Genomic DNA, 13,935 nt, shown 5'->3' with positions numbered 1-13,935 from the left:
AGACACATACATACACACAGAAATACATAGTTGCTCTTCATTGGTGATCTGCAAGTCTTCCGCATACAAAGAAGTCTTCGCTCCAAATATTGAGCCGCAAGTATTCCGCCAAATCAAGAACATCTGTGGAGAGAAGAATCAGGGGAATACATATCTTTTTAAGAGATTTTATAAAGATTGTAACCTTCGCATTAATTCAAATACAAATATTATTGTTTGCTTTCTATTTTTCTTTTCCTGTTTACTGTATTTCAGGATTGAAACTTTAGACGCTTACAGTATGTTTTCAAGGTGATGTGAACATTTATGGATAACTATGTACCTACAAGTTTGGACATTTATCAAGGTGACCTTTGGGGTGATATCTCAACACTATAAATAGAAATGACATTCACTAACACACTTGAATAAAAGAAAAGCTCTCTCTTTCATCTATATTTCTTGTCTTCTTCTCTTTATACTTATATTTCTTTGAGCTCAATTTTATAATTTGTTAGCACCGCGAAGTTCCTACTTGCAAAGGTATTAGATAAATATTCTTATTTAATCCACCTATTCTTCTTATAATCTTATCATGTTGAATTTATCCAAACTTGAGTTTGTGGCACTAGATATCTCTGGAAAAAAATACATATCTTGGGTACTCGATGCGAAGATTCTTAGCTGCTAAAGGGCTTGATGCCACCATTACTCAGGGAAATGAAGCAATAAGCAAAGCTAAGGCGAAGGCTATAATTTTCCTTCGTCATCATCTTGATGGGAGCATGAAGATTGAATATCTGACGGTAAAAGACTCACTTGAATTGTGGACTGATTTAAATGGGAGGTATAACCATCCAAAGGCCACGGTATTGCCAAGAGCTCGTTATGAGTGGATTCACTTACGGTTTCAAGATTTTAAGACTGTAATTGAATTTAACTATGTCATATTCAGAATAACCTCCCAAATGAAATTATGTGGGGAGACTATAAAAGATGAGGACATGTTGGAAAATACACTTACTACTTTCCATGCCTCAAATGTGATATTGCAGCAACAATATCGTGAAAAGGGTTTTCAGAAATACTTTGAACTGATCGCATACCTTCTGGCGCCTAAGCAACATAATGCCCTTTTAATGAAAAATCATAAAGCTCGTCCCATTTTAGCTGCTCCGTTATCGAAAGTAAATGTGGTAGAAGCACGTGATCAATTTGAAGTAAAAAGAGATGATCATCGAGGCTATAATAATGTCTGAGACGTGGAAAATACAAGAGACAATACCACAATCGTCAAGGTGGTGATCATAATAAAAGGGAGAACAACATGAGTTCTCAAAATAACCCCTCAAAAATTAATTGTCATCGTTATGGCATGAAAGACCATTGGACGAGCAAATGTTGGACACTTGAGCATTTTGTCAGATTCTACAAAATTCCTTAAAAAAAGGAAATAAATGTGGTGCCTCCTCTTCCAATCAACGATCAAGGTTGAAATTGAATCTCATGCGTTTTTAGAACGTATACAGGGTGATATATGTGGGTCAATCCACCCTGTCTATGGACCATTTAAATATTATATGATCTTGATAGATGCAACTACAAGATGGTCACATGTGTGCTCATTGTCAACTCACAACATGACTTTTGCGTGATTGATTGTTCAAATAATAAGATTAAAAGCATAATTTACAGACTACACAACAAAGACAATTCATCTAGATAATACTAGTGAATTTACATCTCAGAAATTTAATGATTATTGCATGTCTACTGGAATAACAGTTGAGCATCCAGTTGCTCATGTTCATACTCAGAACGATCTAGCAGAATCATTGATTAAACATCTTCAATTAATAGCTAGACCATTGCTAATGTGAAAAAAATGTATGTGTCTATGAGGGGGGCATGCTATTTTGCATGCAACAACAATTGTGTGCATAAGGCCAGCCAATTATCATGAATTCTCCCTCATTACAATTGGCTTTAGGTCAAGAGCCAAATATTTCCCATCTTAGAATTTTTGGATGTGCAGTATATGTTCTGATTGCTCCACCAAACACACAAAAATGGCCCCCAAAGAAGGTTGGGGGTATATGTTGGGTATGAATCTCCTTCAATCATAAAATATTTGGAGCGTATGACAGGAGATTTATTTAAGGCAAGATTTGTTGATTGACATTTTGATGAATCAGTATACCCAACATTAGGGGGAGAACATAAGCAGTTGGGAAAAGAGATAGATTGAATTTAGTATCACTATCTCATCTGGATCCTCGAACAATTCAATGTGAGCAAGAAGTTCAAAATATAATTTATTTACAGAATATTGCGAATGAATTGCCAGATGCTTTTACTAATCTTCTTAAAATTACTAGATTGCATATTCAAGCTGCTAATATTCCAATTCGAATTGATATCCCGACGGGATAAATTGTTAAAAAAACTGAGTCTAGACCACATTTGAAGTGTGGTAGACCAATTGATTTCAAGGATAAAAATCCTCGTAAGAGAAAAGTAATATATGATCAAGATGATCATGATGTGAAAAAAAATTCTCAAGAAGAGACCCAAGTCATGACACATGATGAAACCTCCAAGGAGGTTCAAATTTCTTAAAATAATGAGAATAAATAAATTTCAATGAATTATGTCTCGACGAGAGAGAGGTGGAACCGAAATAATATTGTGATTGATAACATTTTTTCCTATAATGTTGTTGAAATAATGCAACAAGATGAAGATTTTGTGCCAAAATCTGTCGACGCATGTAGACAGAGAAATGAATGGCTAAAATGAAACGACGCAATTCAAGTAGAATTGGCTTCACTAGGAAAACGTGAAGTTTTTGAACCAATAATCTGAACACTTGAAAGTATAAAGCCAGTGGAGTACAAATGAGTTTTTGTGAGGAAAAAGAAATGAAAAATGTGAAGTTGTGAGATATAAAGCTCGACTTGTGGGACAAGATTTTTCTCAAAGACCTAGCAATGATTACATGGAGACATATTTTCCCGTGGTGAATGCAATCACCTTCGGGTATCTAATAAATCTGAAAATTCATGAAAAGCTTGAAATACGCCTAATGGATGTTGTCACAACTTATCTATATGCATGGCTCATTGGACCACAACATTTTTATGAAACTTCCTGAAGCATTCAATGTTCCTGAAGCATACAGAGGTTCAAAAATTATTTATTAAAGCTTCAAAAGTCTTTATATGGATTGAAATTATTAGGGAGGATGTGGTACAATCGTCTTAGTGAATATTTTCTAAAGAAATGATATAAAAATGATCTGATTTATCCTTGCGTTTTCATAAAACGGTCGAAATATTAATTTGTTATAATAGTCGTGTATGTTGATGACTTGAACATTATTGCCACTCGTTAAAGAGCTTTTAGATGTCGTTGAGCGTCTGAAAAGGGAATTTGAAATGAAAGATCTCGATAAGATAAAATTTTGTCTTGGCCTACAGATTGAGAATTTGCCAAATGGAATACTTGTCCATCAATCAACATACACAGAAAATATTTTAAAGCAATTTTCCATGGATAAATCATATCCATTTAGTACCCCAATTATGGTAAGATCACTTGACATCAATACAGATCCATTTCGACCTCAAGAGAAGGATGGAGAGCTTTTTGGTGATGAAACTCCATATCTTATGCAATTTAGGCACTAATGTACTTTGCTAACAATACTCGATGACATATATTTGTTTTGCATTGAGTTTACTGGCAAGATTCAGTTCCTCCCCAATAAAAAGACATTGAAATGGTGTTAAACACATACTTAGGTATCTTCGGGGGACCATGAACATGGGTTTATTTTATTCAAATGAATCCAAGTCAGAACTGATTGGTTACACTGATGCAGGATATTTATCTAATCCACATAAAGCTCGATCTTAAACAAGCTATTTATTTACACATGGAGGCACAACAATACCTTGACGATCAATGAAGCAAATGTTGGTATCCACTTCTTCAAATCATGCAGATATAATAGACATCCATGAAGCCAATCAAAAGTGTGTTTGGTTGAGATCAATGACCCACCATATTCGCGAAATGTGTGATTTTTCCTTGAAAAAGAATATAACAACCATAGTGTATGAAGATAATGCTACATGTATAGCTCAATTAAAAGGAGGATACATCAAAGAAGACCGGACAAAGCACATTCCACCAAAGTTTTTTTCACACGTGATCTTCAACAAAATGGGGAGATAGAAGTTCAACAGATCCATTCAAGTGTTAATCTTGCTTATTCACTAAGGCATTTCCAACATCAACGTTTGAGAAGTTGAGATACAAGATTGGAATGCGTCGTCTTCGAGAGATCAAGTGAAGATTTCATCAGGAAGAGTGAAATACGCGTTGTACTATTTTCCTTAACTATGATTTTGTCCCAAGTTGGGTTTTTCTGGTAAGGTTTTTAATGAGGCAACACTAAAAGCGTATTATGAGATGTGTGTACTCTTTTTCCTTCACTATGCTTTTTCCCACTGGGTTTTTCCTAGTAAGGTTTTAACGAAACACATTATCTATGGACATCTAAGGGGGAGTGTTATAATTCCATTGAATAGTGGATTGTGCAGTTGATTTATTCATGAATTTCTTGTATTCATGTACGTATGTTTTCAAGGTGATATGAACATTTGTGGATAACTATGTACCATCAAGTTTGGACATTTAACAAAGTGACCTTTGGAGTAATATCTCAACACTATAAATAGAGATGTCAGTTTCCATTTGCAACACAAACTTGAATAGAAGAAAAGCTTTCTCCTTCATCTAAATTTCGTGCCTTCTTTTCTTTATACTTATATTGTTTTGAGCTTAATTTTATAATAAATTATTTACTTTATTGTGATTTGTGTGAATTGTTATGTTTTTTGTGAATCTATGTAAATATTGAAGTAGTCTGAGATAAAATTTTATAACTTATCATGACTTGTACATCTTTTTCATTCAACTTTAAAGTAGTTTGAAATTGAATTTGATGTAGTATGAAATGGAGGATTTAGTACATGTGTTAGTTGTAGTTTGATTGATTATTGATAGCTTTTTGAGGTTGATTTAACGGATTATATTGTCTATTTATTGAATTAAATTAAATTGACATTGGGCAGATGGAAAAACAATATTTTAGTGCCAATTTTTATTTTATTTTTTGGTAAAACATTGATGACCACATGAGGAGAGTTCGGAATCTAAATAAGCCACAAAAAGGTAAAACTGACCAAAATAAGCCATTATTCTAATAAGTAACTAAAATAGGCTTAGTGGAAAAAAAAATTTCGTTTTATGCAATATTCCAAACATTTTTCGTTAGTCTCATAACGTGTATATTTTAATATATAACGGAACTATTTTTTACACCTTGTAAAACGAAACTATTTCTTACACTTTGTAAAGTGGAAGTTTTTCTTACATTTTATAAAGTGAAAGAAAATCTTACACTTTAAGAAAAGTTACTTTACCTTTTCAGTTTCTTCTTCTCCCCTTTCACTTTCATGGTTCACTTTCATCTGCCAAACAATTTTTCACTTTGAAGATGTTAATTTGATGGTCTCAATCCGACAACTGAAGTGACCCCACACTAAAAAATCAAAATCTTGAAAGATTGGAGTAGCACAACCCAACAACACAACAATCCGACCTTACAAATTATATAAATTAGATTAAAAAAAATTCCATCTCGTATTCATTACTTTGAAATGGTGTTGTAATTTGTTCAAAATTTTAGCAAGTCTTATACAATGTGCATTCAATTACTATATATTGAGTTAGAAAAAAAGAGTTTTTAATTTAAAAAAAAAACAAAAGGAATTACACTGTTGAATTGGTATTGCAAAAATCGTGTTTCGCCACTGCTGAATTACACCTTTCCATCTCATGTTTTTTTTTTATATTTAATAATTGAGAGTCCTTACGGTTAAATTGTGGTGGATCCATCCTCTTATTTTTGGCTTGACAATTTCACACGAGTAGTAGGTCCCTAAAGTTGACATTTTTGTTCTCAAGTTCATACTATATGACATTTTCTGCAAAACAGTAAATGTGATATCTAGAATTTGTTTTGGTAACATAAATGATAAAGCCTTAGGTGTTTTATGGTATGTGGCTCTCAAAAGCTCATGATTGATCTGTTTCTCTTTCTCTTAAGGTATATGTTTCTTTTGGTTATTTTTTTTATTATTTTCTTGTGGTTGACTCGACAAATAACACATTGAATTGACTTGCTGAAGTTATAGATTCTTTAATTCTCGTTCAATTATTTGTTTGAAGATAGTTCATGGTTTAATTTGTCAAGATATAATTATATTAAACGAATTAATAAAAAATTTCTTACAGTATATAATGGAGAGTGGTGTGAATCCTGGACCGATTGATTGTACACTTCTTCTCTCTCAGCATAAGCATAAATCAAAATTGTTATGGAAATGTGAGATATCATTTAGGAGCCTTATGAGGACGGTGCGCATGAATGATGCATGAAATTTATTTCATTCGCACCGACCTCATGGACGTGTTGATGAGATCTTACGTAGGTCCGAACTGTATGATGTAGTTTGTGTGGGCAGTATGATTGTGCCCTTGTTGCAGCTATGGTTGAGCGTTGGAGGCCAGAGACTCATTGCTTCCACTTACCTTTTTGGTGAGATCACGATTACATTGCAGAATGTGCAGGTCTTGTTTGGTTTGTGCATCGATGGTGATGTTATGTACATACAGGATGTTGCACGGAGGATTCGTCCATGGCGTACTTTATTAGAGACACTCACAAGATGCGCCATAGAACCTACTGATAATGGTGTGAGTCGGGTGAGGATACATAGCATTACCGGGTACTTGCGAGATCAATTACAAGTAGATCCGATAGGAGATGCTACTCCAGTAGAGCGAGTTGAGAAAATTTCACTATGTATACAGGTGGTTTTATTTATGTCCACTTTTCGTAAATATTTTTTATTTGCTATCATAATAAAGGGACTATCGAGCCAATACTTTTCATCGCTGAGTGGATTGAATTGTCCGGAGTAGGCTTTTTTGTAGTTACGCACGCTGAATTCTGGTGCCATATGCTCCCATGCTTGATACCCAATTTGGTCAAATCCCTTTATTGCATGAGAACACGAAATGTGGTATGATTGTCATTTACCACATTGACATATTCCTTGCGATGCATTTACAATGTGCTTATTACCACCACGACTATGATGCATATGTGTCTGCACCTCAAATATGTTTTCCCTTTGCTGGTGATAGTTGATGAGTGTGTGACGATGTGACTTTTTTCGGTTATGCTAACAAATCATGAATGTTTTAGGCATCCATTATTGCTTTTGATGTACTAGTTGATTGACAAATTTTGATCTTGTAACAAATTGGTTCACAATCTGATTGTAAGTGAGTCTCACCATTGTAGTAACTGGTAGGCCCCTGGCTCTCTTAAGCAGACCATTGAATGACTCAGAACTGTTTGTTGTCAGCATGCCCCATCCTTGTGCAATGTCCATTTGCCAACATCATTCTTCATTAACCACATATACGCTTCAACGTTAATCTCCTTGATCATCTCCACTTTTTCCAAAAACGTTTTCTCATGATAGTGATTTGCAGGTGCCCATAAAAGGTTGTTCAAAGTGACATTTTTTATTTTTAAAAAAAAAATTGGCCTTCAAATGTCTTAAAAAAAATGATGAAATCCAAATGGGGCCTGCCAATTTGGAGAATTATACACGGATGAGAGTATTCCGTGATGTCTATCTGATATCAATTTTACACCTCTACGACCCTTGACAACGTGCAAGTGCAAATGATCAAAAAATAAAGTCCATGTCTCCATGCTCTCATTCGCAACTATTGCAAATGCCAAAGGTAATATTGAGCCGTTACCATCCGTTGCAATCGCAATCAACAACTTGATATCATATTTTCCATAGACATGTGTTTCGTCGATCGATATAACAGGACGACAAAATACAAACCCATCAATGCATGGTTTAAAAGTCCATAACACATAGTTGAATACATCTTCAATGACATCGACACACTGCTTTGTTTTCCATTCAACTATTGTTCCAGGATTGAAGTGTTTCAAAGCTTTCATGAACCGCGGAAACTCGGAAAAAGAACCCTCCCAAGTACCATAGACTTTTTCAAAAGCACACTTGCGATCAAGATAGGCTTTTCTTCTGCTTATCGAAATGACATATGCTTTAAGAACGGCTGTTTGAGAGTCTTTGATGGGAAACCTAAAAAGTAAAAATAATATTAATTAGCAAATAAAAAAATGAATATTTACTTTTTAAAGAAAAATCATCTAAGGATAAAATAGTACCTTGGCATTTTTTCTATATCAGTACAGAGGACAGAAGCAATCATCTCAACATCCAAGTTGAAATGTCCATTGCGGCACGTACCCATATCACATGTTTGTTTTTTAAGTATCTTCCAACTTTCCACATGTTAGTATGTTTATCATTAAAAGAAGTCAGCCTAAATCGACATCCTTGTTCTATACGCCTACAAACAAGTCGCCATGATTTCTTTGTCGATTTAATAACAGAGTACTCCCTTGCTATCTTTAAATGTAGAAGCTTAACTGCTCTTTGCAACTGCTTCTTTGAATTGAATAACATGCATTTTTTAAATATAAATAGCACCATTCATAAAATCTTATGGTTCACACCACGTACGTTGTGATGTATATTCATCATGTGTATCGCCAAAGATATCTGGACCATCTGGGAGATGATCAAGATAAGAAATTTCATGATTACGAAACGGACTCATGGACATTGGTCTTGGTGACCGATTGGGCATAAAAAAATATCATCACTAGATGATGCCTCAAATGGAACATTATCTCCTGATTCCTCGGCATTAGGCAAATCTTCACTATCACTAGCTGAAGGTGAGCCGTAATTTGAAAGGTCACGATCATCGATATTCACAGGATCAATGGGCTCATCTTGTGTGATATTTTCCCTATATGTGTAAAAAAGAATAAATATTTGCCTCATGCAATTAACTTACTTAAATAAAAAATCAAGTGTTGGACATACCGATAATCATCTGCATCAAAAGTAGGCGAGACATGAAAGTTTGAGGATGTTCAACATTTTCCATCATTTCAAAATGTGAGGACTAAACCGCTACAAAATATATAATAATAATAATAATAATAATAAATCATATAAATTAATAAATAATTGACAAAATCAACAAATAATAATCGAAATATTATTATTGAGCATTACCGGTCACTTTCATTGATAGTTTCGTTCAAATAAAAATCATATCGACTAGTAAGAATATTTTGATGATGAGTCATGTTAGGAAAATCAGTAGATTGAGTTATCGAAAATCCATCAACGCTATTACGATTTTCTAATCGGGGATGGACATCGACCGATTAAAGGTAGAACGTTGTTGACTAGTCTTAGGCTCCTTCCTAACATAGATTTCAAGTATTGTTAACTTGATTTGATCTATGTAGTCATTTGGAATCCTCAAAAAAGTCGGTCAACGATTCATCATTATAGATAATCCACTCTCCAAAATTTACTTGTCCTTGTGATAAAAATGTAGTAGGGTATTTTCCGACTATAATCAAATTATAATCAGTACTCACTACAACAAATTCGATTATCTGAGACAAATTATTTCGTCATTTATAAATCATATTTCTTCAATAAAAAACTTGGAGACGAAAAATAATCCGTCAATCAGTCGTCACTATATGTGTGTCGCTAAAAGTATACAAAGACTATTTAGTGCTTTGTCGCTAAAAGTATTATATTAACTACAAAAAGAAAAATCGTTCCCAAATGCTTAAACATTTGTGACAAATTTATTTGTCATAAAAAGTATATTTTTTGTAGTTAATAGTTTGCTTTGCCCCTAAAAAGGTTATTACTACCGACAAAATTATATCTTCGCTAATTATTTTACTTCAATTAGTGACGACATCAATTGTCTCTAAAGTTATATGTATTTCATAGCTGATGAAAATCTAATTTCGTCATCAATGACTATATTTTATTTACAAAAAATTAAAATAGTTCTTAAATGTATTAATTTAGGGACAAATTTATTATTATAAAAAAGGTTGATTTTCCTATTATCTCCCTTCTCAATTTTTTTAACCCCTTCCCAAGAGCTCCCACATTATGCTTTTCTGGGGACTCGAACTCCCAACCTTAAGGTTGGAAGTGAGGAGTGCTTACTATCCGATCAACTCTCTCTTGTCTCTCATTTTTATTTTATTTTTAACTTCATTCACTTCTTTCAAATTTAACTTCTGTAGATATAATATATATATTATATGATTATTTATACACATACATAAATGCATGAAATATACCACCAACAATTCATTCAAATGTAGATTATATTTTAATTAAACTGTATATTTTTTAAAATATCTTTAAATATATTCAATACTATTCTGTCATTTTTTTAATTTATTTTTATAAATTTTAAAAATTATTTAGTACAATTATAAATTTATATAAAATTAAACTTTCGATTTTATTTAAAAAATTGAATAATCGGTTCAATTCGATCAGTAAATCATTTGTTTTGAGAAAAACATCGATACCCATAACTAGTACTTCAGCATAATATATTTGAAATCCTAGTTGGTTCATTTCTTTCAATTGTACTTTCATTTTTTAGTTTATTTAGATTTTCACACTGATGGAAAAAGTTAATAGAAATATTTCTCACATTTGCAAAGTCTAAGTTTGTAAGTCGATATTATCTCTGTATAGTTGCTCTACGTACATAGGTGGAATTACTATTAAATATGTACATATTTTTAGACAGAAGCAAATAGATCGACTTAGTCTATGTAGTTTACCAATCAGAAATCAATAGACACACATAAAAATTAGCACCAAGACTTGAAAAAATATTTTTTTTTATCATCTTTATTGATGAAAGTGTATCAAATAAAAAACAAAAGTGTTAAACCAACAAATATTAGTGATCTAGTGGTAGAACCGTACCCCCACTCACGGTACTTATAACCTGGATTGTATTTTTCAAATGATGCATTTTATAATTGCGTAATTTAAGAAAATTGATGAATTGAACTTTTTTTTTTTTTACAAAATTGACCGAATTCATTGGTTTTAATATTTTCAATCGCCAATTAAGGAATGGGCTCTTTCTATTTCTTATGAAGCACCTGTATTATTCTTTTTGTAAGCTGTCACTTGTAATTATGAACTATTGTAGAAAAAAATTGTATTTAGCTATGAATTTTTTTCGTAGCAAATAGTTGAATTATTCACTACAAATTTTAAGTCGTCGCTATTTAACACCATACATATTTTGTGACAATTTTTTGTTGTCATTAAATCATAGATTGATTAGAGACAATAAAATCTTTGTCACCAATTATTTATATTATTAGTGACAAAAATAAATGTCATAGTTAAATTTAATTTTTTTTATAGCTAAAACTTGTAATCATTAACTACGAACTCTAATTTGTTGATATTGTAACAACATATTTTTTTAGATGAAAAATTTTTTGTGTCCAAAAATTAATAAATTTTAAGACAAAAAATAATTTGTCATGAATTAGATACATTATTAGTGACGAAATAATGTGTCACCGATAACTTTAGATTTGTGACTAGCACTACTTAACAAATGGCGCCAACTGATCTTTTGGTGGGAAACTTTAGTGGACAAAACTTTGCTACGGATTTTTATGTTTCGTCACTAAAAGTATGTGTCTCATATATTTAAGCACGAAAAATAAATTTTGTCACAAAAAAATGAACAATTAGTGACGAATTTGATGTCGTAGCTAATAATTTCGTAGCTATATATCATATTTGTTGTAGTGACTATTTATACCCATTCTTTTATAAAATTGATGAAAGAAATTTATGATATTGGACATTAATTGAATATTTAGCATTGTGTTTGGGAGGACAATTATAATAAACGATATTTTCGTCATGTATAATTTCGCCATCCCAATAAATCGAAACTCTAGCTTTTGGTTTAGAAGACATTTTTTTGTGATTGAAATAAAGAAAAATAGAAGACTAAAGATGTTGAAGGTGCTATGTTTGAACGTCTTAAATAGAGCTTGGAGGAGTTCTCAGAATAAAAAAATAAAAATACATAATGTAAAAAAAAAATTCATTTTTTTGATATGTCAAATCAATATAATTGTATGACAAACACTGTAAAAACTTCGTATAGAGATACAATTTAATGCAAAACGTGAAAAATATTCCTCTTTGTAAAACATAATTTTTTCTTCCACTTTATAAGGTTTAAGAAAAACATTCACTTTACAAAGTGTACGAAAAACTTACACTTTACAAAGTGTAAGAAATAGTTCTGTTTTACAAGGTGTAAAAACAGTTCTGTTATATATTAAAATATACACGTTATGAGATTAACGAAAAACGTCTGGAATATTGCATAAAACGGAATTTTTTTTTCCACTAAGTCTATTTTAGTTACTTACTAGAATAGTGATTTATGTTGGTCACTTTTATCTTTTTATGGCTTATTTAGGTTCCGGACTCCACATGAGGAGGTTGCTTTTCTGGGAATAAAAAAATGTTATATTGCTATTTAAGATATAAAGAAAATTAATTTATATTACAAACTAACCTTATAAGGTCAATATAATTAAAATAATTATTTTGAAAAATAAACAAGTCGCCCTAGGTCAATTTAAGTAATTATATATATAAATAAATAAATAATATACTGACCTTTTAAGGGAAAAATATAATATTCTTTTTGTCTCAATTTATGTGACATAGTTTGAATTTAGAGAGACAAACAATTTAACTTGTTCAGTGAAATCAGGCATGAAATCATTAATTTTTTTTAAAATTAAAATTTACGTATTTAAAAATTATCTAATTAAAAAGTACTATAAGTAACAATAATTGATAATCTAGGATATTTATAAGATAAAAAAATTATTATCAAAAAAAAATTCATTTGAATTTTAAAATTCGAAAACTGCCATATAAATTAAGATAAAAAAAAGTATATAACATACCGATCTCATGAGGTCGGTATGTTTAATACATACAAACCTCGTGAGGTCATTTTTTGCTGAGCTCTCTTTTTCAAAGCGTTTTTACGTTTGCCACAATATTGTTAGAGGTCAGATTTTTGGTGATGTTACTTTTTTTTTAAGTCTCTTTTAGTAGATTTTTAAAGTAGTTTTAGAAGGGTCAAATATATATTGCAAGAGATTGATAACAAAGTCAAAAACAAAAAGAAAAAAAAAATCCCTTTTTCCTGGAACGCATGTTTCTAGAAGAAAGAGATGAAATAATGTTGTTGTCCAAAAATAAGAAGTTGTTGTCACGTTGTTTACACAACGTGGTTCAATCATCAATGTCAAACTAATAATCCTAACTGAAATTAAATAACCTCTTGCTGGAACATGCAGATTAGTGTAATGCATATCAATTATTTAGAGTTTAGATAGAGACTATATATATATATAGTTGTATAGGATATCTTTCTACTAATCAGGATTGTGATGTAGTGGTAAGTATTTAATTTAATTAGAGGTCTCATGTTCGAGTCCCCTTGAGTACGAAGTAGTCTTTGTTAGGGAGTGCGAACTCCAATGTTTACTAGCTTTTACATATTACATCTCTGAATAAAATAATAAATTTACTTATTTTCAAGAAAATATTTTTTTTCCTAACTTAGGGGTGGCAAATGGTTGGATTTGGATGGGTTTAAAATGATTTGAAAAAAATGGGTAATTATCCAATCCGCTCATATTCTATATGGGTAAATATAGTTTGGGTAATTAATGGACGGATTGAATATGAGTTTACCATATTTCATCCACATTGTTTGAAGAATTAAAAAATGAATTTCTATGTCTTAAGTTTCTAAAGTATTTTTTTATTCTACTCACTCCCCCCC

At 31.7% G+C, this 13,935-nt stretch overlaps 2 protein-coding genes across 2 annotated transcripts; one reads left to right on the top strand and one right to left on the bottom strand.

Moving 5' to 3' along the window:
- Positions 1-647: 647 nt before the first annotated feature.
- On the top strand, positions 648-1,238 carry LOC107058809 (uncharacterized). Its single transcript, XM_015304977.1, has one exon. The coding sequence runs from the start codon at positions 648-650 to the stop codon at positions 1,236-1,238; it is 591 nt and encodes a 196-aa protein (XP_015160463.1).
- A 6,443-nt stretch (positions 1,239-7,681) lies between these two features.
- Positions 7,682-8,421, bottom strand: LOC107058808 (uncharacterized). The gene is made up of 2 exons (XM_015304976.1): positions 8,336-8,421; positions 7,682-8,249 (listed from the first exon to the last, which is right to left on the bottom strand). The coding sequence occupies exons 1-2, from the start codon at positions 8,419-8,421 to the stop codon at positions 7,682-7,684; spliced, it is 654 nt and encodes a 217-aa protein (XP_015160462.1).
- Between the last annotated feature and the right edge of the window lie 5,514 nt (positions 8,422-13,935).

The sequence above is a fragment of the Solanum tuberosum genome, unplaced genomic scaffold (genome assembly GCF_000226075.1).
Source record: "Solanum tuberosum cultivar DM 1-3 516 R44 unplaced genomic scaffold, SolTub_3.0 scf00647, whole genome shotgun sequence".
Classification (NCBI taxonomy): Eukaryota; Viridiplantae; Streptophyta; class Magnoliopsida; order Solanales; family Solanaceae; genus Solanum; species Solanum tuberosum.
Note: the sequence above shows the minus strand (reverse complement) of the source record. Positions and strands in the feature narration are given on the sequence as shown.

Bases quoted from the DNA above. Each gene is read 5' to 3' on its own strand.
- LOC107058809 (XM_015304977.1), top strand. From the start codon at position 648: ATGCGAAGATTCTTAGCTGCTAAAGGGCTTGATGCCACCATTACTCAG.
- LOC107058808 (XM_015304976.1), bottom strand. From the start codon at position 8,421: ATGGGTACGTGCCGCAATGGACATTTCAACTTGGATGTTGAGATGATT. The intron at 8,250-8,335 runs GTACTATTTTAT...TTTACTTTTTAG, and splicing joins GATATAGAAAAAATGCCAAG to GTTTCCCATCAAAGACTCTC.